The 23,067-nt window shown below is 39.2% G+C and overlaps 2 protein-coding genes across 5 annotated transcripts in view; one reads left to right on the forward strand and one right to left on the reverse strand.

Annotated features, from left to right (window-relative positions):
- The first annotated feature begins 617 nt into the window (after positions 1-617).
- LOC147058907 (low choriolytic enzyme-like) lies at positions 618-19,387 on the forward strand. The gene is made up of 9 exons (XM_085906814.1): positions 618-883; positions 958-1,040; positions 1,912-1,942; positions 2,023-2,088; positions 3,122-3,274; positions 4,128-4,245; positions 6,279-6,457; positions 6,599-6,680; positions 7,448-19,387. Exons 2-9 carry the CDS (start codon positions 981-983, stop codon positions 7,578-7,580), a joined length of 822 nt encoding a protein of 273 aa, XP_085762940.1. The 5' UTR covers positions 618-883; positions 958-980; the 3' UTR covers positions 7,581-19,387.
- ano1a (anoctamin 1, calcium activated chloride channel a) overlaps positions 18,172-23,067 on the reverse strand; it is a 140,156-nt gene continuing 135,260 nt past the window's right edge. For all 4 annotated transcript variants that reach the window (XM_085906811.1, XM_085906813.1, XM_085906812.1 and 1 more), the window contains one exon: positions 18,172-21,492. In XM_085906811.1, the coding sequence (XP_085762937.1) occupies positions 21,250-21,492 (243 nt within the window). In that variant the 3' untranslated portion in view covers positions 18,172-21,249. The remainder of the gene's footprint in view (positions 21,493-23,067) is intronic.

The following is a 23,067-nucleotide window of genomic DNA, read 5'->3' on the forward strand; positions in this document are numbered from 1 at the left end:
CTTTCTAGAACAATGATTGTCAACCGGTGGTCCGCGGCTTCCTAGCAGCCCAGGGTGGCATTGCAGGTGGTCCGCGAAATTGGAAATGGAAAATAACTCACATTCTTAAAAATGAATTTATTATTTTGACTTGATTTATTTTCTGGCTAGTTTTGTGAATTATTTACCTATCCAAATTATGTCAAATGTAGCTGAGATTCCCAAAATAGGAATACAGATGCAAAAAAATAGCCTGTATAAATCTGTCCTCCTTCGGTGCAAAATAAAATAATATTCTGCCAAAGCAGTGATACCCGAGTTGCTTCTTGGTTATAATGGAGGTCCCCTTGGACAAAACCAGTTAAAATCCCTATTCAAAGAAATAAAACACACCAAGGTTTGTGTTCAATGAAAGAAAGCAAGTTCATATAATTGATAAAAACTGTAATACATAGTGCTACATGCATGTTTATAATTTGTCTTTCGCTGGATTTGAATGTTCCCAGACTGTTCGAAAGGGCAACTCAATGTTGGTATGATGATCTCAGTTTTTTTTTTTTTTTTTTTAAATCAAATGGCACAATAGTGATTTATTGCTTCATTCAGAGTACAGTATTGTGTTTTTTTTCAAAATCCAGAATACATGGATGCCATCTGTCATAAATGTGATGCTGGATGAACAAGAGGACACCTTAGAAAGGCGCGACAAATGTGAAAGTAAAATCCAATTTATCAAGTTGCACAAATGGCATACAATAGTGCAAAATTAATATTATGAATGAATTTTAGATAAAAGTCAGAGATTATTTGTTGTCATTTCTGACTTTTAAATTGGATAGTGTTTAAACGTGAAGATGGTGTTGTAATTCAAGGAGCTGTCATCTGCACTTCCTTAACCATTCTTGTAAGTAGCATGCCATATATGGATGAGGTTCTTAACCTATATATAAGGTGAAACACTTCTCTTGGTACTTTCAGGGTCGGTTATTCTATAAGCAGTCATGATCTTCCATGTTGCAGCGCTGAGTTTCTTCCTCTCTGTCCAATGTTTCACCATAAAAGTAAGGACTGGTAATTTTCTTATCAAACAATATTTATATGATATTTTGTCTTCTATAATTTCAGGCAAGTATCACCAGAATTTAGACAAATGAATTCACTCTCAATGCTGATTTTAATGTGAATCATTAAGAAATTGTACCCGTAAATACGTGAACACAAATTCACAATACAAAATGATTACATTTCAAAGCAGCATGCTATCAATCATACACCTAAGGCTGTAATTACAAGTATGTATGTATGTTGTGAGTTGTTAGAGGAAGAGACGCACTTCTACCAGATAAATATGAGAGCAGACGTCTAATATCGGAAGTTCGATTTTATATGCATTACTAATGATGTAGATTAAATACCAGAAAAAAATAATGAATTAAACATTGGATCACAATTAAACATTTAACATTTCTTTACATTTACTTTGTATGCCACTGAATACGCAAGGTGTCAGGAAGACGGAGCTGAGCATGAGTGGTAAAATAAGTGCAGATTCCAGGCATAAAGTCCACTCCACTATTCTGCAAAAATTAAAACGAGTTTCAGATTACACTACTTGCAACAATCACCCCTTGAAAAAAAAAGTGTTGTATACGATTTACTTGATGGTACACAGTTTAATCGAGATGTGCTATTATAACCAAATCTAATCACATTTATATATCCTGTTTCACATATAAAATGCAGCACAGTGCACAGGGATGAAAAGGCACAAGAAATATCATATGCCAAAACCCTACATATGGACACATACATACCCATATGAACACTACCATTCCCTGGAAATGATATCCAGGCCTTAACTAAAATACAGTTGAGAAAGTATTCAATTTACTCCAAAATGTTGTTTAATTTAAATGTGTGTTTGTATTTCAGGGCTCTCATGAAAAGATTAACAGACACCCCGGTAAGTCAGACCTGGTTTCAATAAGATAAAACAAATACATACAATTAACAATAACAGATTTTTACAATTCTTTCTCAAAGGCAACACGCTTGTAGATGAGGATTCCAGTGTTTCCACGCTGATAGAAAGGGCAAATGTTAATGTTGGTATGTTAATCTCACTCATTTTTATCAAAGGCAAGATCGTGATTTATTGCTTTATTCAGAGAACAATATTACATTACTTTATTTTTTAAATCCAGAATTTGTAAGAGTAGTAATGAGTAACAAGACAAAAGGTAACGCACTGAGGAAGATCTACAATGCAACTCAATCAGATCAGTCATTCTCCTAACCTGAAAGATTTGGGTTCAATCCTCAACATCTGTGACCATGTTGAGGTGTCCTAATTTGCTCACATGGCAGCAAGGCTCCTGTTGGTGTGTGTAAACATGAGGCTTTGTACATTAAAGCACAATAAAAATGCGAAAAAAAATCTATACAGTCTATTTAGCTGCCCTAAATAAACAGATTTGTAATTACCAAACTAATTTAATGTGTTTCTACAACATTTAATCCAGTGGTAGGTAGTAATTTCGGTGAAATCATATTTTTAATAATTAAGTATCGATTTATTTGTCATGTAATTTGTCATATCCTAGCAGACTTATCTACTATCACTGTCGATTGCACATAGATACATATGTGAAAACGTATGAAATTGTGTGAATTAGATTTCACATCAATCCACCCTATGCTGGTGCTAATATTTAATCCCAAATTTGGCTAATTTTGTTAGGCTATCTTGCTCACCCAGTAAATATTATTTAATTATATTTTCTGACAGTTGCAGCTGAAGGGGAAAGACAATTCTTGCCAACTGTTTTCATTTCCACTTCAGCACCATGAGTTCAATTAACAGGTTTAGGAGAATGACATAATTCCCATGAAGTCTGAGCATGATAAATAAAAAAAACCAAAAATATTTGTCATTGACTCTAATAGCAAACAGCAGCAAATTGGCAATTATCACCATACACATCTTAATTAACATTTAGTGGATATCTCATTGAAAATGAAAGCATAGTATTTCATGATGTGAGATGATCATTGTGAATTATGTCTAGTGTACATTTGTAAAGCATCAAGTGTGAAATTGCAAACATTGAGACTTATAATAACAAAAAATAAAATGTTCTAGGCAAGAACCAAAATGAACCTCTTGTGATGTTTGGAGACATAGCCATACCAACCGGACTACAGAATGCTGATCCTTGCACAAGAAACAGGTGCCTGTGGCCAAAAGCAACGGATGGTTTGGTGTATGTGCCATACAGAATTTCCACAGATTACTGTAAGTAATCAATTATCTTTCAAAAGTGAATGTCATTTTCATTAAGTGGGTAAAAGCAATGTCCTATTTTTCTTTACACGACAGATTGTAGCAAAAGAACCATACGAAGCATTGCTCAGTAGTAGTCACCCAAACCCAAACAAACTTCAAATTGTCATTTTGTTTTCTTCTTCTTCCAAGACGGTGTTGTAAATGGCAAAAGACACTATTAGGCCGCTTATCACCATAAAAGTACGTTTTGATCATTATAATAATGACGATCACAGATAGAAGTTGCACTGCCAAATAAATATAGTAGCATACAGTGCAAAGTGTCTATCTGTACTTTTACACCCACATGACAAAACCTTTAGCGTTAATTTCCTGCAACAATATCACTTTATTTTATTTACAAGAAGATTTGAACAACTTGACATAAATGTATGATGTATGTATGTTGTAATTTTAATCTCAAGTGTAAACAATTAATCACAGTTTTTACATTTCTTCTTGTCTCTGATATAGATTTCAGTAGAACCTTTTTTAAGGGAAAAACATGCACTTACTCTTGAAAAATTGTCATGAGAGAAACATTTAGATATATGCCATGACCCACCAGCTAAAATAATACAAAATATATGAAGCCTGAGCTTCAATTTTCCCACTATTGTGGTTTGCATACAGTTTAGCTACTCATGAAAAAGCAGTGCAAGAGTCAGTGAATTTTTTTTAATGAATGCATTAACATTAGCTGCTGATGACAGATTAACACATTTTCCTCACCTGCTTGCCAAAACTTTTCATAGACATTGAGTCCTTTAATCTTCTCTGTTGTTTAAAATAAAAATGTTGCATCTTTTTATTTTTTAACAAGCTACTGGAGAAAGAGAGACTATAATTAATGGTCTGCGATCATTTGCGGCATCCACTTGCATTCGCTTCACCCCACTGAATGGACAGAGGGACTTTCTGGACATCCAGTCCCGCTCAGGGTATGAAAAACACAATCCACACACTAACCTGGTCTCCTGGATGTTTTATGATATATTGACTCTCATCCCCTCCATGACCTTACTGTAGTGGAAGGGTTTGCGTGTCCCATGAACCTAAGAGCTAAATTGTCTGGGGCTTTCTGCCCTTTGCAGGTCATCCATGACAAATAGCTCGTAGGTGAGGGATCAGATGAGAAAAAAAATATTAGTTCATGATTTGCCATGCCTGCAAACAGTCCTGGCAGTGGGGATTGCTGGCAAGTGCCTGGTGGCCGGGACTGCACCCATGGCCAGGGACAGTCTGAAAAAGCAACGTAGGTTTTCCTTTCCATGCGCTCACCACCTGTGGGAAGGGCCAAATGTGTCGCGTGCGGACTGAGCTGGGTGGTGGCCAAAGGCGGGGACTTTGGGGACCTCTTGAGAGGGGTTGGACATTCTTCGACTCCGGAGTTGCCCATGGTGAGAGGCACCGAGCGGGTGTGGGCATACTTATGTGCCCCCCTGCTTGCCGCCTGTAAACTGGAGTTTACCTCAGTGGACGATGTTAGAGTGGTGCTCACTCTAACTTATTTGCAAGAACCACATGGGAGACAGTCTGCCCTTTAAGCACTTGCAAGTGGAGAAAACGTTCGTCACTGTGCATACAGCGATGTTCGAACGAAGTCTGACTTTGGATTCTTGCAAGAGAGCATATATTGAGAGAAAACCGGGTGGGCGTGAGAGTGTACAGGTTTGGTGAACCCCGGGATTCTGGTCAAATCAGAGCAGGGGGTGTTTTACGACGTTAGGGGAAACAGACCAACTTTGATTGCTTCCTCTGCAGCTGGTCAATCAAGCAGATGATGCAACCACTTTATTTTACTGCATTGTGAGAGCAGGACAAGTTTAGTTCATCATTATAGTCTACATTCCAACATAATCATACGATCAAAATAATCTATCAACCTTAACAGACGAGATGATAGCCTCCCTCCACCTTTAGGTGGGGGAACAGGTTTTGTTGTTTGTGACCCTGAACGAGAATACCCACCCTTTTTGGAGTTCTTGTAGGGTGTGGTGGTGAGTGCTAAACCCGGGGACACCATCGTTCTTATGGGGGTTTTCAGTCATCACATGGGCAATGACAGTGAGAACTGGAAGGGCGTGATTAGGAGAAATTATGGACCACCATCTGGCATCTCAGGAGGGGGAAGCAATGTAATGTTAATGATGATGAGCTGGACATAGTGGCTAGGGAGAGTTGCTTAAGTCGCTGAATCTGAATCTGCCATCTGACCTCGGCTAAGCAGAAGAGAATAAATGAAAAATATTTAATTAGAAAAAATACATCCGATATATTTAATTACACTGTCATTGTTTTGATTTGTAATTAATTGTACAGCCTACATATGCCCCATAGTAATGGTTTCAAGTCATTTTCTTCCTGTCAAACGAACATCAGCGATTGCTTGAGCAATAAGAACAATCGTACAATCGCTAGCCTACAAACCATTCGAGCAATCGACCAGCAGATGTCAGCCCTCGTCAAAATTAAAGTCCTTTCTTCTTACACCTGACACTTAGCATTTGGGCCACAGGTTCACATCTACATGACAATGAATATCTTCTTTTGCAATAGATTATTAAATAACTGGTTAATCATTGTTTGATTTATTGCTTCACACATTTCTCATTGTTGAAAAACGTGTATAAAATATGTTTGACATCTCATGCATGTAAAGACATGATGAACTCATTCCAAAATGTTTTGCAGTGTGAGAAAATTAAAAACAGAATCGTTATTGTACAATGTGATCAACAAGTCAAAAGCAATTCATAATGTAGAAAACAGCTGAGAATTGTACTTAATCACCTGCACAGGTTTTCCAATCTTGTTTACCTGCCAGTTGAGAAGAAGCACTTGTGGCTGACTCTAAACTTTGGCAGGTTTTTGCTCTGCGGATCTGAATTCTGCAACTTTGACCACTACACTTTGTCTTGTCAACACTGGAGAATGTATTATTATTTTTGAATTAACTTTTGCTCTCTTGCAGATGTTATTCATTTGTTGGACGTCGTGGTCGTGGTCAAGTAGTGTCTTTGAGTCGCCGGGGCTGTGTTTTCCGACAGGTCATTCAACACGAATTGCTTCATGCCCTGGGATTCAATCATGAACAGACTCGATCTGACAGGGACCAGCATGTTAGGATCCTCTTCCAGAATGTCATTCCTGGTGAGATTGTTAAACCCTCATATTTTTCCATATTTTTGTTCCTTTACAGATAAGGTAAGATAATAACAATTATAATAACAATAATTATATATACATGAATAACAATAATAATAACCATTAACATGCAAAAATGTCCTGCAGGAATGGAGAGCAATTTCAGAAAGCTTAATACAAGAAATCTTGGCACTCCCTATGATTACAACTCTGTCATGCACTATGGAAGGTAATGCACAACAAAGGACCATTATACAGATATGGTAATAAATCACATCAGTATTCAGGTTTAAAATATAGCATTAAACAGAGTGGGCGGCATGGTGTTGCACTGGTTAGCACGTCCGCTTCACAGATAGGAGGGTGCAGGTTTGATTCCACCTTCAGCCCTCCCTGTGTGATGTTTGCATTATCTCCCCGTGCCCGCATGGGTTTTCTTTGGGCATTCTGGTCTCCTCCCACATCACAAAATCATGCTTGGTAGGCCGATTGAGCCCCCCAAATTGCCCCTAGGTGTGAGTGCGAGTGTGAATGGTTGTTCATCTCTATGTGCCCTGCGATTGGCTGGCAACCATTTCAGGGTGTCCCCCGCCTACTGCCCGATGACTGCTGGGATAGGCTCCAGCTCGCCCGTGACCCCTGTGGGGATGGATGGATGGGTGGATGGATGGTCATTAAACAGAGTATTAATAAACATCTCACTAGTACAGAGACAAAATGATGCGTGAAGACAACCGCCACGCCAAACAGAATAACAATCAGCCATATAGATGACCAAACATGAATATCATATAACTTCTCTGTGTTTGTAAAAACTGGGCAAATATTAATAACAGATCTCAGTAGTACAGAGACAAAATGATGCGTGAAGACAACCGCCTGCCAAACAGAATGACAATCAGCCATATAGATGACCAAACATGAATATGATCTAATTTCTCTGTGTTTGTAAAAGCTGGGCAAATATTAATAACAAATTGTTTGTGCTTGTTACAGGTTTGCCTTCTCCAGGAACAGACAACCGACAATAATCCCTATCCCTAACAATAATGTAGCCATAGGTAGGGCAGACAGAATGAGCCCCATTGACATTCGTCGGGTGAATCTTCTTTATGGCTGCGGTGTGTAGTACCTTAAAACAAACCCAGGAAGTCATCACCTTGCTTGATTTACTATCATACAATCTTTGCTTATATCCTGCTTATCTCTTCTATCACATGCTTATAAATTCCTTGTCGTTGTGAAAACCAAAGGCAGTGTCAATGATTGCTATATACTCACCTCTTGGACTAAGATGCACCCTATGCTCTTTAATTGCTATGTAAAATACTGCATCATTAACAATAAATGGATTTATTCAACAGTGCAATAAAATTTCTCTGCCTCTGACTTGGATACAGCAATAATGTGCCTGACCAAAATCTTTCATTATGTTGATCTGGAACAGGGGTCGCAACCTTTTTGAGATCTACGTCTTGAGGACAAATTAGTCTAAAGAACTACCAGAATGAAAAAAATAAAATTTTGCTCAAATTACCGTAATTTTCAGACTATAAGTCGCTCCGGCATATAAATCGCACCAGCCATAAAATGCACAATAAAGTGAAAAAAAAACATATATAAGTCGCACCGGAGTAGAAGTCGCACTTTTGGGGCAAATTTATTTGTCAAAATCCAACACCAAAAACAGACATTAACCAGCAACAATAGGCTAAACTAGAATTGGCAATTTCTGGAGAAATTGCGTGTGAAGGCGAAGGCACTTCACACTATTGTGGGACTCGAAATGATGATTAAATGACATAAAAATGGTAAATTGATGATGATTAAATAAAATAAAAATGGTAAATTAATGATGATGATGAAAATAATTATTAAAGTGATGTGTTAAAATTGAATGAATGAAAAAAAAATATTGGTCAAGCAGGATTCGAACTCGCACGGGAACAGCGCTCGTGCTCCAATTTCCAGTCTCTTCTTACTGAGCTAAACAGCGGCTTAGTGTTGCTGAGGTGGAATGATGATATTAAACAAGAAATAAATGGTAAATGCCAAAACGGTAAAATGATGTTTTTAACTTAAAATTAAATGAATAACTAAATGAATGAATGGAAAATAACCAAATAAAAAATAAAAGAGTTAAATAAACGAGTTAAGGAAAGAAATCATGAAAAAAGTTGTCAGATGTCAAAATTTGAACTCACTCCTGAACGTCGCTCGTGTCTAATGCGCCATTAAGAATGAATGGGGGATTTTAAGGCACAAATTTGCTAATTATGCAAAAACGGTAAATGTTATGAACAAATGAAATACTAGCAGTCATGCCGTGAATTTTTGGAACGTGTGAAAGTTGGAATGGGGTGAATCGGTTAAAGCATGTGGGAGTAGTTAAGTGTCAAAAAAGTGGGAGGAATAAAGTAGGATAATAATAATAAGAAAAACTAGAATTGGCAATTTCTGGAGAAATTGCGTGTGAAGGCGAAGGCACTTCACACTATTGTGGGACTCGAAATAATGATTAAATGAAATAAAAATGGTAAATTAATAATGATGATTAAATAAAATAAAAATAATAAATTAATGATGATGATGAAAATAATTATTAAAATGTCTTAAAATTGAATGAATGAAAAATTAATGAATAAAAAAATTATGGCCAAGCGGGATTCGAACGCCCTCGTGGAAGTGGCTCGTGTTCAGAGCGCCATTGTCCTCTTACTGAGCTAAACAGCGACTTAGTGCTATTCTGGTGGGATGATGCTATTAAACGAGAAATAAAAATTGTACATGCCGTTAAAACGGTAAAATTATGTTTTTAACTTAAAATTAAATGAATAACTAAATGAATGATGAAAATAATTATTAAAATGTGTTAAAATTGAATGAATGAAAAATTAATGAATAAAAAAATTATCACCAACCGGGATCGAACTCCCTCGCGGAAGTGGCTTGTGTTCCATACGTCATTGTATTCTTACTGAGCTAAACAGCGACTTAGTGTTCGTGCGGTGGAATGATGGTATTAAACAAGAAATAAAAATGGTAAATTCCGTTAAAACGGTAAAATTATGTTTTTAACTTAAAATTAAATGAATAACTAAATGAATGAATGGAAAATAAATAAATAAAAAATAAAAGAGTTAAATAAATGAGTTAAGGAAAGAAATCATGAAAAAAGTTGTCAGATGTCAAAATTCGAACTTGAACGTCGCTCGTGTCTAATGCGCCATTAAGAATGAATGGGGGATTTTAAGGCACAAATTTGCTAATTATGCAAAAACGGTGAATGTTATGAACAAATAAAATACTAGCAATCATGCCGTGAATTTTTGGAACGTGTGAAAGTTGGAATGGGGTGAATCGGTTAAAGCATGTGGGAGTAGTTAGGTGTCAAAAAAGTGGGAGGAATAAAGTAGGATAATAACTAGAATTGGCAATTTCTGGAGAAATTGCGTGTGAAGGCGAAGGCACTTCACACTATTGTGGGACTCGAAATGATGATTAAATGACATAAAAATGGTAAATTGATGATGATTAAATAAAATAAAAATGGGAAATTAATGATGATGATGAAAATAATTATTAAAGTGATGTGTTAAAATTGAATGAATGAAAAAAAAATATTGGTCAAGCGGGATTTGAACTCGCACAGGAACAGCGCTCGTGCCCCAAATTTCAGTCTCTTCTTACTGAGCTAAACAGCGACTTAGAGCTGCTCTGGTGGAATGATGCTATTAAACGAGAAATAAAAATGGTACATGCCGTTAAAACGGTAAAATGATGTTTTTAACTTAAAATTAAATGAAAAACTAAATGAATGATGAAAATAATTATTAAAATGTGTTAAAATTGAATGAATGAAAAATTAATGAATAAAAAAATTATGGCCAGCCGGGACTCGAACTCGCTCGCGGACGTGGCTCGTGTTCTTAGGATCATTGTCTTCTTACTGAGCTAAACAGCGGCTTAGTGTTGCTGCGGTGGTATGATGATATTAAACAAGAAATAAAAACGGTAAATGCCGTTAAAACGGTAAAATGATGTTTTTAACTTAAAATTAAATGAATAACTAAATGAATGAATGGAAAATAAATAAATAAAAAATAAAAGAGTTAAATAAACGAGTTAAGGAAAGAAATCATGAAAAAAGTTGTCAGATGTCAAAATTTGAACTCACTCCTGAACGTCGCTCGTGTCTAATGCGCCATTAAGAATGAATGGGGGATTTTAAGGCACAAATTTGCTAATTATGCAAAAACGGTAAATGTTATGAACAAATAAAATACTAGCAATCATGCCGTGAATTTTTGGAACGTGTGAAAGTTGGAATGGGGTGAATCGGTTAAAGCATGTGGGAGTAGTTAGGTGTCAAAAAAGTGGGAGGAATAAATTGTTTAATAATAATAATAAGAAAGAAGAAAAATAAAGTAGAAAGAATAACAATAGTGTGAAGGCCTTCGCCTTCACACTAATAATAATAATAAGAAAAATAAAGTAGAATAACAATAGTGTGAAGGCCTTCGCCTTCACACTAATAAAGTAGAATAACAATTCTTGTTATTCCACAAGTGAAATTCTTGTGGCCTTCGCCTTCACACTAATGATACGGTATGATACCGTGACATATACACAAACGAGGAGCTGAGAACGGGCCTGACGTAACATTCAGAGTTATTCAAGTAAGTATTACATAAATAAGACCTTTAGCAAAGCATCTGTGTCACTCCAATTCATCAAATCCATCGATCGTGCTTTATGTAAACAATGCCGCGTATGCGCCGCATATGCTCACGTTGTAAGTTGCATTTCTAATTATTCCACAGACCCATATAACGACATATAAAGTATATTTCAAATAACTATCATATTAAAACAAAATTATCAACCATCAGACCATATTATCAAACCAGACGTGGGTTTGGTAAACGGCTCTTTATTTAACAAAACAAGAGTTCAAGTATGACAGGGCGTGCGTAAAAGCCATGTCCGAGCCCCATCCACCGTCCCCGGACAGCCACCCGGCCGAGTGTCGGCCCCCGACTTCCATCCACGGAGGTGAAAGAGAGCTCCCGTCGAGAAGGAACGGGCGTTCGTAAAAGCCATAATAGTTTTTCAAACCTTCTGTGTCACTCCAAATCATTAAATCCTTCAAACTCTTCGTCCTCCGTGTCACTTACAAACAAAGCCGCTAATGATGCCGGTACTATGTGGGGCCCTTCATCATCTTCGTCATCCCGTGATCGAATCCTTTGCCCTTTATGTAAACAACCGCCGCGTGGCACGGGTGACGTCACTTGCAGTTCAAATGACAGTAATCCCTTGCTACATCGCGGTTCGTTTATCGAGGTTTCACTCCATTGCGGATTTTTGAATTTTGAAAATTTGTGAAAAAAATCACATATAAGTTGCTCCTGAGTATATGTCGGCCCCCACCCAAACTATGACAAAAACCGCGATTTATAGTCCGAAAATTACGGTAATTTCAATCGCAGGAATTTATATGCCATATTAAATTAAATACAGAATTACCCATTGACTTTTAACATCACCACAATATCAGAAACTTGGATTACTGAAGATAAAGGTGGGGATTTTTACAAAAACAGGAATAATAAACTAGGTGGAGTGGTGCTTACCTCTCAAAATCCAACCCTAGCGTCCCCGTCATGAGAGGTGGTAACAGGTCAAGCTGGCAAATAGGGCAATGGTAAAGCTCATGGCCCAATCACCCGTGTAGTGGATTTAAAACCGATTACAGAAACATTGATGAAAAAATAGAAACCCCACAACCTAGGAGATGTAGACTCTTCAAGCATACAAGCTGAAGAAGAAATGAAGCCGCATGCTGAAAACCATTTGGAGAGGGTGCAGTGGAATCTGCTAACTCCTAGGAAAGCGACGAACATAGCAACCTGGAACATCAGGACCATGTTCGCAGCAGGGAAAACAATAGTCATTGCTGGAGAGATGAGAAGATACAAGGTTTCCATTCTTGGCCTGTGCGAAACCAGATGGACCCAGATAGATGAAGTCAAACTAGCCAGTGGCAAGTACATTCTCTACTCTGGACATGCAGAGGAAGCAGCACCACACACAGAAGGAGTGGCACTCATGCTCTCCAGAGAAGCACAACAGGCCCTCATCAGTTGGGAGCCCATCAGCTCAAGAATTATCACTGCAAGATTCCAAACCACCCATAAAAAAAAATCAGCCTTCAAATCATACAGTGCTATGCACCTACCAACAGTGCAGAGGAGGAAATGAAGGATCATTTCTATAACCAACTATCTTTTTTTTTCTTTTTTTTAAATGCAATGTTTTACCAGGTAAGCAAATTGAGAATTTATTTTCATTTACAATGGCAACCTGGAGGCAAGGTGTGTGAAGTGCCTTGCCCAAGGCCACAACGACATGTGACTGTGACAGAGCTGGGATTCGAACCGCCAACCCTCCGGTTACTAGATGACCCACTCTACTGCCTGAGCCACAGCCACCACGTCTACTCATCTACTCCAGTCCAGGAAAGAAAAAGACCTAACCTTACTCATGGGCGACATGAATGCCAAGGTGGGAAACAACAACAATGGATACAAACTGGCCATTGGAAGACATGGACTTGGCACCATGAACGAAAATGGGGAAAGATTTTCAGACATATGTGCTGACACCAAGCTGGTCATAGGAGGCACCATATTCCCCCATAAACACATTCATAAAGCCACCTGGATATCTCCCGAACACACTACCGAAAACCAGATTGACCACATATGCATCAACCGGAAGTTCAGACGGTCTCTCCTGGATGTGTGAGTAAAGAGGGGGGCAGACGCTGGATCAGACCACCACCTACTGGCTGCAAAACTCCAATTCAAGCTAAAGCGCCGCAATACCCCTTCTGGGAACAGAACAAAGTACAACATTCAGCTCTTCCAAGACATTGGAACAACTGAGCTGTATAAAACCACCCTTCAGAACAGGTTTTAAGCCCTGCAAGAACAACCAGTGAAGGAGGACTGGAACAGCCTGAAAAGTGTATGGAAGGAGACCTGTCTGGATGTTTTAGGGAAAAGGACAACAAACCATAAACCTTGGCTGTCAACAGTAACCTGGAAAAAAATAGAAGAAAGGAGGGCCAAAAAGGACACACTAAACAAATGCAAGACACGCGCGAGAAAGGCCGCAGCCCATAAGGACTATGAGGAAGCAAACAAGGAACTTGGGAAAAGTGCCAAACGGGACAAGAAAAACTACATTGAGGCACTATGTAAAGAAGCACAGGTAGCAGCAGCACAAAACAATCTCAAGGAACTCTACATGACCACCAGGAAACTATCTGCGAAGTTCAGACAGAACAACACACAAATCCGGAATAAAGAGGGATGACTCCTCACCAAGGCAGCTCAGTGGAGCAGTGGGTAGCACGTCCGCCTCACAGTTAGGAGGGTGCGGGTTCGATTCCACCTCCGGCCCTCCCTGTGTGGAGTTTGCATGTTCTACCCGTGTCCGCGTGGGTTTTCTCCGGGCACTCCGGTTTCCTCCCACATCCCAAAAACATGCTTGATAGGCCGATTGAGCACTCCAAATTTTCCCTAGGTGTGAGTGCGAGTGCGAATGGTTGTTCGTCTCTGTGTGCCCTGCGATTGGTTGGCAACCAGTTCAGGGTGTCCCCGCCTACTGCCCGATGACGTCTGGGATAGGCTCCAGCACGCCCGCGACCCCCGTGGCGATTAAGCGGTTCAGAAAATGAATGAATGAATGGTTTTCCCAATGTTGAGGGAAAGTTTATTTATTTTAAGCCAAGAGTTCACATTCTGTAATTCCTTGTTAAGAAGGTCGTGAAGTTCATAAATATTATTGTGTGATATAAACAGGTTTGTATCATCTGCAAATATTATTTTATGGAGAGTTTTAGAGGAATTAAGTCGTTTATATAGATGATGAAGAGCAACGGGCCAAGAATAGAGCATTGTGGGACCCCACACTTGATGCATTTCTGTGGCGACTTGGTGTTATTAATGCTGACATATTGTTGTCTCTGAGTAAGATAACTTTTGAACCAGTTAAGAGCTAAGCCACAGATCTCATAATGCTTCAATTTATCGACAAGTATGTTCCGATCAATGGTGTCAAAGGCCTTAGATAGGTCCAGAAATACACCAATACCATAGTCCCCTTGTTCTAAGGTGTCGTTAACTTTTTCAAGTCGATCCAAGATAGCCATACAGGTAGTGTGTTTCTTCCTGAAACCGTATTGGGATGATGTTCATATGTTTAGTTTGTTGAAGTAATTGATTAATCTGCTGTAGACGATCCTCTCTAATGTTATGGAAAGGGTGGGTAGTATGGCTATGGGCCGGTAATTGGTCTTATCATTTTTGTCACCAGATTTGTATGTAGGGATGATTTTTGCAATGTTTGTTCTTTCGGGAAGAATGCCTGTGAGTAGGGAGAGGTTGAGACAGTGGGCAAGTGGGTCAGCAATTACATTTGCTATAGATTTTAAAATTCTGCTGTTGATCTTATCCTCACTAGCTGAGTTGGAGGTCTTCATAGACTTTATGATGTTGAGAATTTCATATTTGTCTGTTGGTTTCAGGAACAAAGAAGTTGGGTAATTACCTGTCATGTAATGTTGATACAAAGCTCCCTGTAGTTGACTGATCTTACTTGATAAATTCTCACCTATAGATATAAAATAGTCATTGAATTCATTAGCGAGGTCATTGTTGTTGTTAGTGAAGGAGTCGGGGAGTGTAGTTTGTTTATGGCGTCTGTTTAGGACATTGTTTAATATGTGCCAAGATTTTTCTTGAGTCACCCTGCGCATCTTGCAGGAGTTTGCTATAATAGTTGGCTTTACTTATCCTTAATAAATGTGTAAGTTTATTTTTGTAGGCGGTATATTTATTTTTATTTTCAATTGTTGTCTGTCTTAAATATCTTTTGTATAGTTTATTTTTGTGCTTAATGGTATTAGAAAGCTCTTGGGTTACCCAGGGTTTAGTTTCCCTCTTGCTGCATGTGACATTCTTAACAGGGATGGTTTTTCATATTGCATCACTGATTGTCAGGATCAGGCTGTCATATGCCGTGTTTGGATCATTGCACAGATGAACATTGCTGTAGTGTACTCTCGTTTATGACTCTAGTTTGCGCTATATGTTGTAGTGTAGGACACTTGAGTGCAAGATTAAGAAACATTACTATAGGGAGGTGGTCAAAGATATCAGAGAGGAGCACACCAGAGTCAAGTTTGTTATTTTGAATGTTTGTGATGATGTTGTCAATGATAGTTCTGGAGGAGTGGGTTACTCATGTGGGTAATGTAATGGTAGGGAAAAAAGGCTGATGAAAGAAGAGTATTAATGAAGTCATTTTTAGCTGTGTCATCTCTGGAGATATCGATATTGTAATCTCCGAGAAGGATACAGTCATTATTTGTGGTATTAATAAGCATTAGCAGCTCATCCAGGTTTGAATTAAAGGTAGATAGAGTGGAATCTGGTGGGCAGTATATCACTCCTACTACAAGTTTCCTGTTTTTACCCATAGTAACCTCTACAAAGAGGGAGTCAATAGTGTTATCATTTATGACATGATCATCACGAACCTTCAAATGCAAACTAGAATGGATATACAAACATACGCCTCCATCTAATCTGTTCTTAAAATGTAGTGTATATCCCTCTATATTTAAGGCATCTATGTATGACTTCTCATTAAGCCAGATTTCAGTGCAGCCAATTATATTAAAAGAACTGCCTATGTCAGAGAGCAGGGATACTAGTTCATCATAGTGTTTGTTTAAGATCCTTATATTTAGATGCAAGGTTGAAAATTTAATGTTACCAATTAGGCCTTTTAATTGTTCAGGAGTGTAGTTCATACAAGTTACTTTATCACTGATACATTGATTCACATTATCTCCTTCAAAATAAAAATCATCAAAGCTCATATTAATAGAGTAGAACTGTAGGTTTTAGGGAACACACAAAAACATATACATAAACACATACAAGCATGAGCAAAAATACATAAAATAACATTGAGAGAGATTTGTCCACGTCTCTCTGCATTATAGTGAAATTTCAAACCCACAACCTAACAATGTTTACAAGATGAATCGATAGATAAACAACTAAGGTAGAAAACGTCGGGTATTCCCTGATTGTTTATAATGTTTGTAAATGTTCAAAGTATAGAAGAAGGAAAAAAAGGGGGGGGGGGGGACATCACTTTGCTGTAGACTTTGCGTTCCTCCAGTATTTCTTTCGGGTAATCCTCATAGATGACAATAGGGTGGTGTTGATACCGGAGCTTCCCTCTTTTGATCCGAGCAGCCCTGATTAACTTGTCTTTAGTTTGGAAGTGATGTAGCCGGATCAATACTGGTCTGGGCGGCTCACCTGGTGGTGGTTTGGGTCTCTGGGCTCGGTGACAGCGGTCGCATTCCGGGGGGTCATCCAGAATCTCACCGAAGAGCTCTTTCAGCAACTTGGGGAAGAAGAGTGGGTCGGAGTTCTCCACTGATTCCGGCAAGCCCACGATTTTAATATTGTTCCGTCTGCTGAAAGTCTCCATTGATATGGATTTTGCTACAAGCTTGGTGTTGGTCTCGGCTAGCTTAGCACAGGTCTTGGTTAGCTTAGTACAGGTGGCTTCCAGCGCTTGTATCCGAGTGTCCTGGAAGTTTGCGTTCTCTTCCAGATCTTTGTCGAGTGGTTGTCTGCTATGGCGTGGAGGCAATCCAGTTTGTTTTCGATCTTTTCCATGAAAGCCCGAAATTCGGCGGTGATAGCTCGCCGGTTTTCCTCCAGAAGGCTGGCTATTGAGGCTAGCGTTAAGGTGCCGGCAGCCTCGACAGGTAGATCTTCAGCTTTGGTTTTCGGCTTTGGAGGCATGCTGATGTTTAGCCTTCCGGCAAAACTGTCCGTATAACCGCCTTGTGATTTTTTCTTTTTTTTAGATACGATCTGGAGTCATATAGTTGTTTAAAAGTTTGTAGGTAGTGTTGCGTGTTGTGCGGGATGTCCGTTGTTGAGCCAGGAAAGCAAAGGTGTGGAGTTTGGAGTTGGTTCTTTATTGGCAAGATCTTGGGTTGTTTAATGGCGGCCAATACACAAGGCACGGCAGCAGATGAAACAACAACTTCTGTCTCCAGGTCAGCTTGTTTTATACTGTCCGGAAAGGCGGGAACTTGTCACATGACCATTTCATACCTGGGGCGGGAACTTGTCAAATGACCATTTCATACCTGGGGCGGGAACTTGTCACATGACCAGTTCGTACCTGAGTGTGAGGGGCGACACCCCCCAGTGTGTGTGTGTGTGTTGTATTCGTGTTCTGATTGAGCAGTTATATTTGCATGAAATGATAAAAGAATTGTACATATATGAGCATCATATTGTACAGAGATTGTCCACCCTAATAGAACATGTCCACATTGCCATTGCTCCCTCTTCAGTAGGTTAACGGGAGCGAGGTGATAGCGTGCACCTCCTACATGCTTCCTGTCTCCTCCCATTTGCCTACCTATCCTGCCTGTCTCTCCCTACTCCACCAACCAAACAGAAAAATCATCAGTAAGCTCTGAATAAAGGTGAAACAATCATTTGAATGAGCTGTGTTGCAGCAGGGAGACATTTGAAACAGACAGAATATAGCTGCCATTGGACCATAGTTCCCTCCCCTAGCCAGTCAGACAGACACACACACATAAATAGACAGACTGACAGATAGCATTTTATTTGCTAGCATGGGAAATATGTAAATACTTTATGCTTTTTTTGATAGAGATCTGTCCTGAGTACATTTTTTAAGAAAAAACGAACATCTCATTATTACAGTACAGTTAGTTGTTAATCTCTGTATTAGAAATGTACAAATGTTCAATCCTTGATTACAATTGAATGAGAAAATTGAATTAATAAAAAAACAAGAACACATCCTGACTCTTATTTATTGAGGGACAATATCAAATTACAACTATCAATATTACTGTCAATATTATAGTACATTTATTCTCAGTATTACAATGTGAATAACGGGTATACAGAAAACCCCAGTATCTTGCAATTCTAATTTGATGGAGTTGCCCTGGGTAAAAAATAATCAACAGGCGCAGGCCCCCAATGCCGATCTGATCACCATGGTTGATCAGGTACATATAACGGCATCGAGATCAATTCAATGAATTCTAATGATTGGAGTCAAACATAAACACTAGCTGTTGTGTATCTATGGCTTCGGCAACTCTCTCCCTACAAGTTAACCCATCCAGCGTTTGCTGCGAGGACCATTTATCTCAATTGCGCAACACTAAAAGGTGCAATGACTGCCCCAGATTGTATAGTTGGTCACAATGCAATGTGAAATTCTCCTGTCGAGAAGCAGGCAAACATACTGAGCGGTCCGCAGATTTTGTTGGATTTCATTCATAAATATGACAATATTGTGGGATAATCCCTGTGAATCATTCACCAAACGTTCTGAACATGTTGAAAATTCCCTCGAAACAAGAAAAGTACAATCGACTGTCTGGCGACCGTTTGGCGACCATTTGAAATCTTGAACAAACCTGATACAAATCCAACACACGCAAATCTCGCAGTTGTTTGCTCGTTAGTACAATGGGGACTTAAAAAGCTAGTGAAAAGTGAGCAAGTGAAAAGATGGGCATAGCCAGGTCTCTTAGCTTTAAGGAGTCTGGGGCTGGGAGTGTCTTTCCAAGGAAGGGCACGCATAAATTGGATTCAAATGAATATTTGCATTAAATGTTAAGTTTTGAATGCACTTATTTTGCCACACACACACACACACACACACACACACACACACACACACACACACACACACACACACACACACACACACACACACACACACACACACACACACACACACACACACACACACACACACACACACAAAGTATATTATCTCCAATGGACATATAGCAGTTTGTCTTCAGTTAACCTAACGTGCAATTTCTTGCACTGTTAAATAAAGTTAGAGCACCTGGAGACAATTTGTGCCAGCAAACACAGAGCAGGCAAAGGCCTGACCTCTCCAACATGCTGCTTCATTATAAAATCCTCATAAAAAATTGAATACCAAACAATGTAATGATGAACTGAGACAAAAAAAATTCAAAATAAATTGTTTTAACATTGGAATTATGTTGGAAAAACAATACAAAACAAAGAAAAAATATCAAAACTTTCCACAGCAATGACATTGATAATCTTAAAACCCTGAATGCAGAATCGCAAAGCTACTTTCATCTAATTGCATACCATTTTATAGCTATAGAGGTTGAAAAGAGTTTAAGGCTTCATACGTAGTGCACAATTTCCATTTATATACCGTATTTTTCGGACTATAAGTATCGTGTTTTTTTCTTAGTTTGGGTGGGTCGCCCGACTTATATTGAGGAGCGACTTATATGTGAAAATTTTCACAAATTTTAAAAATTCAAAAGAAAAAAAAAGGGGAAACCGTGATAAACAAACCGCGATGTAGCAAGGGATTGCTGTAACATGAATTTTAAGTGACGTCAGCGACGCGGCAGTTGTTTACATAAAGGACAAAGATTCGATCACGGGATGACGAAGATGACGAAGGGCCCCACGTACTACCGGCATCATTAGCGGCTTTGTTAGTAATTGACAAGGAGGACGAAGAGTTTGAATGATTTAATGATTTGGAGTGACACGGAAGGTTTGAAAAACTATTATGGCTTTTACGCACGCCCGGTCCTACTATACGGAGCTCTCCTTCACCTCTGTGGATGGAAGTCGGGGGCTGGCGCTCAGCCCCCGGGGACGGTGGATGGGGCTCGGACATGGCTTTTACGCACGTGCTGTCGGTCCTATTCTATGGAGCTCTCTTCCACCTCCGTGGCTGGAAATGCCACCTCCAGGGATGGAAGTCCACGCCGCCACACGCCTGGAAGTCCACGTCGGTGTTTGGAGCCGTGTGGCGGTGAACTATTTGTTATAGTTATTTGATATATTTTATTTTGTGTAGCAACTTGTACATGTTTTTGTTGTTACAGTTCAGTAGTTAGCTCGTTGAACTCTTGTTTTGTTAAATAAAGGGGCGTTTACCAAACCCACGTCTTTGCTTGTTCTTTTGTGTTGATGAAGGATGAGGAATTTGATCGATGGATTTAATGATTTGCAGTGACACAGATGGTTTGATAATATTATTTCTTATACAATAGTTATTTGATATATAATTTTGTATCGTTATCTGGGCCTGTGGAATATTTTGAAGTGCAAGCGCCGTCAGCGGCGCGCACCCGGCCGGCATTGTTGGCATAAAGGACGATCGATGGATTTAATGAATTGGAGTGGCACAGATGGTTTTATAAACGTGTTATTTATGTAATAGTTATTAGAATAACTCTGAATGTTACGTCAGGCCCGTTCTCAGCTCTTTGTTTGTGTTTATGTCACGTTAGCATACCTATCGTTTAGCCTGTTGTTGCTTGTTCATGTCTGTTCTTGGTGTTGGATTTTGTCAAATAAATTTCCCCCAAAAGTGCGACTTATACTCCGGAGAGACTTATATTTGGCTTTTTTTCCACGTTATTGTGCATTTTATGGCTAATGCGACCTATATTCCGGAGCGACTTTTAGTCCGAAAGATACGGTAATTTTAACATGTAATTTATCTTCAAGCTACCCTAAAACCTTTGTTTAATTTAAAATATATTTTATCCTCTGCATGGGAAATTAAGGAAAACCCTGCATTACGTTTACATGTTCATTTTTCTGAATCTTACAGCTAATAGTTTAACACAAGTTTGTGTTTGGCGCAGTCCGGGATCGTGGTTGTTGTGTGCTCTGATTTGAAGAGGACGGGGAAGGACAACTGTTACGGCTGTGACTGTCAGAGACACCAAGCCTTCTTCCATATTCTTCTTTCATGAAGAGTTCAACCATGAGGACCTTTTCTTTGTGGATCTTGAGGCTGATGTCCTTGGGTATGTCTGGGATCAACCAACTGATAAAGTCACTCATGAGCATCACCACATTCTGAAAAGGCGGAAGGCAGAAAATGAGCAAAGATTAGAAACGTGAGAGGTAAAGAGGAAGGTAAATATTGTCGTATAGGTCTATTGAAACAACAAAGGAATATAATGCTCTTTATATATAAGTGGTTTATTTTGATTTTAATATCTCACAAAGACAATTCAACCAAATATAAAATGTGGTTTCTAAATGATGACTTTCTTCATTAAAGGGAGAATAAACCCTGTGATTAACCACATATAGCTGCGGATGGCTGCCTCTTTTCTAGGATGGTCAGCTAGTACATTAACACAAATGCATGCAAATAAAAAAAAACGCAATCATTTCAATGAGAAACCCAGGTATTTATATAACATGCAGTTTATACAGTTTTAGATTAATTAGTCAATGATCAATGAAGTTTTAACTTAGTTTATTGTTAATGTTTTCAATAAAGTACCTACCTATCACCTACCTGCCTACGTGACTATCTGTGCCTCGTTGCAGTGTGTGATATACACTTAGATTAATATGAAAAAGAGTGATTAATTTACTTAGTTTTTGGTAATTGATCAATTTAGTCCTCCTGTGACATGATTGTTGTATTTGAGAATAGCTGCAACTGGTCTACAGTAGGAGGATTGGCTGTGGTAGCTATAAAAATAGGGAAATGTGGATATTACCATAAATACAAAATTTTAATTCACAGTAAGGAAAAAAAAACCATGTCAATACATATTGAAATCAGCTAGACCCTGTCAAATGTTCTTTTTCTCAAAAAATGTCCTTTCCTCCAATACGTGGCTGCAGACAATTTTGTCTCTTGTCAGGAGGCCTTCCTTCACTGTCCATAAGTTCATTAATAGAGCGGTGGGATCGTTGACCCCTCATGAGGAAAGGTTAAAAAAATGCTAATATGCAGAGCTGCGTTTGAGGAGTTGCGGCCTCCTGTCATTTAGGCCAGATTTCATTCCCCGAAAACAAAAATACAGGATGTCGAGGACATTACTTGGTTGCGAGGTCGATATACGCTCCTACCCTCTCACCTATGGTCACGAGCTATGGGTCGTGACCGAAAGAACAAGATCAAGAACAAGTGGCCGAAATGAGTTATCTCCGCAGGGTGTCCGGGCTCTACCTTAGAGATAGGGTGAGAAGCTTGGTCATCTGTGAGGGACTGAATCGAGCCGCTGCTCCTCCACGTTGCGAGGAGCCAGATGAGGTGGCTCAGGCATCGCATTAGGATGCCTCCTGGACACCTCCCTGGGGAGGTGTTCTGGGTATGTCCCACCTGCAGGAGACCCCGGGGACGGCCCAAGACACGCCGGTGAGACTATGTCTCCCGGCTGGCCTGGGAACGATTTCTCGGGATGAGCTCGACAAAGTGGCTGGGGAGAAGGAAGTCTGAGTGTCCTTCCTAAAGCTGCTGCCCCCGCAACCCGACCTCGGATAAGCAGTATAAGATGGCTGGATGGAAATAAAGTTGATTATTTTTGTGTCAGCTCTAGCTTACCGCTTTACTGTGTCCATTGTTTCCATAGATTGAAGGAACTGAACCATCAAAGAAACAAAGTCTTTGTGAGTCTTGGGGGCGTCAGG

The sequence above is a fragment of the Syngnathus leptorhynchus genome, chromosome 3 (genome assembly GCF_054491065.1).
Source record: "Syngnathus leptorhynchus isolate UIUO chromosome 3, UIUO_Slep, whole genome shotgun sequence".
Lineage (NCBI taxonomy): Eukaryota > Metazoa > Chordata > Actinopteri > Syngnathiformes > Syngnathidae > Syngnathus > Syngnathus leptorhynchus.

What these genes read in the sequence shown, in the direction of transcription:
- LOC147058907 (XM_085906814.1), top strand. Translation starts at nt 981, where the DNA reads ATGATCTTCCATGTTGCAGCGCTGAGTTTCTTCCTCTCTGTCCAATGT. An exon ending in AAGGGCAAATGTTAATGTTG is followed by an intron (nt 2,089 to 3,121) that starts GTATGTTAATCT and finishes AAAATGTTCTAG; the next exon opens with GCAAGAACCAAAATGAACCT. An exon ending in GACATCCAGTCCCGCTCAGG is followed by an intron (nt 4,246 to 6,278) that starts GTATGAAAAACA and finishes GCTCTCTTGCAG; the next exon opens with ATGTTATTCATTTGTTGGAC.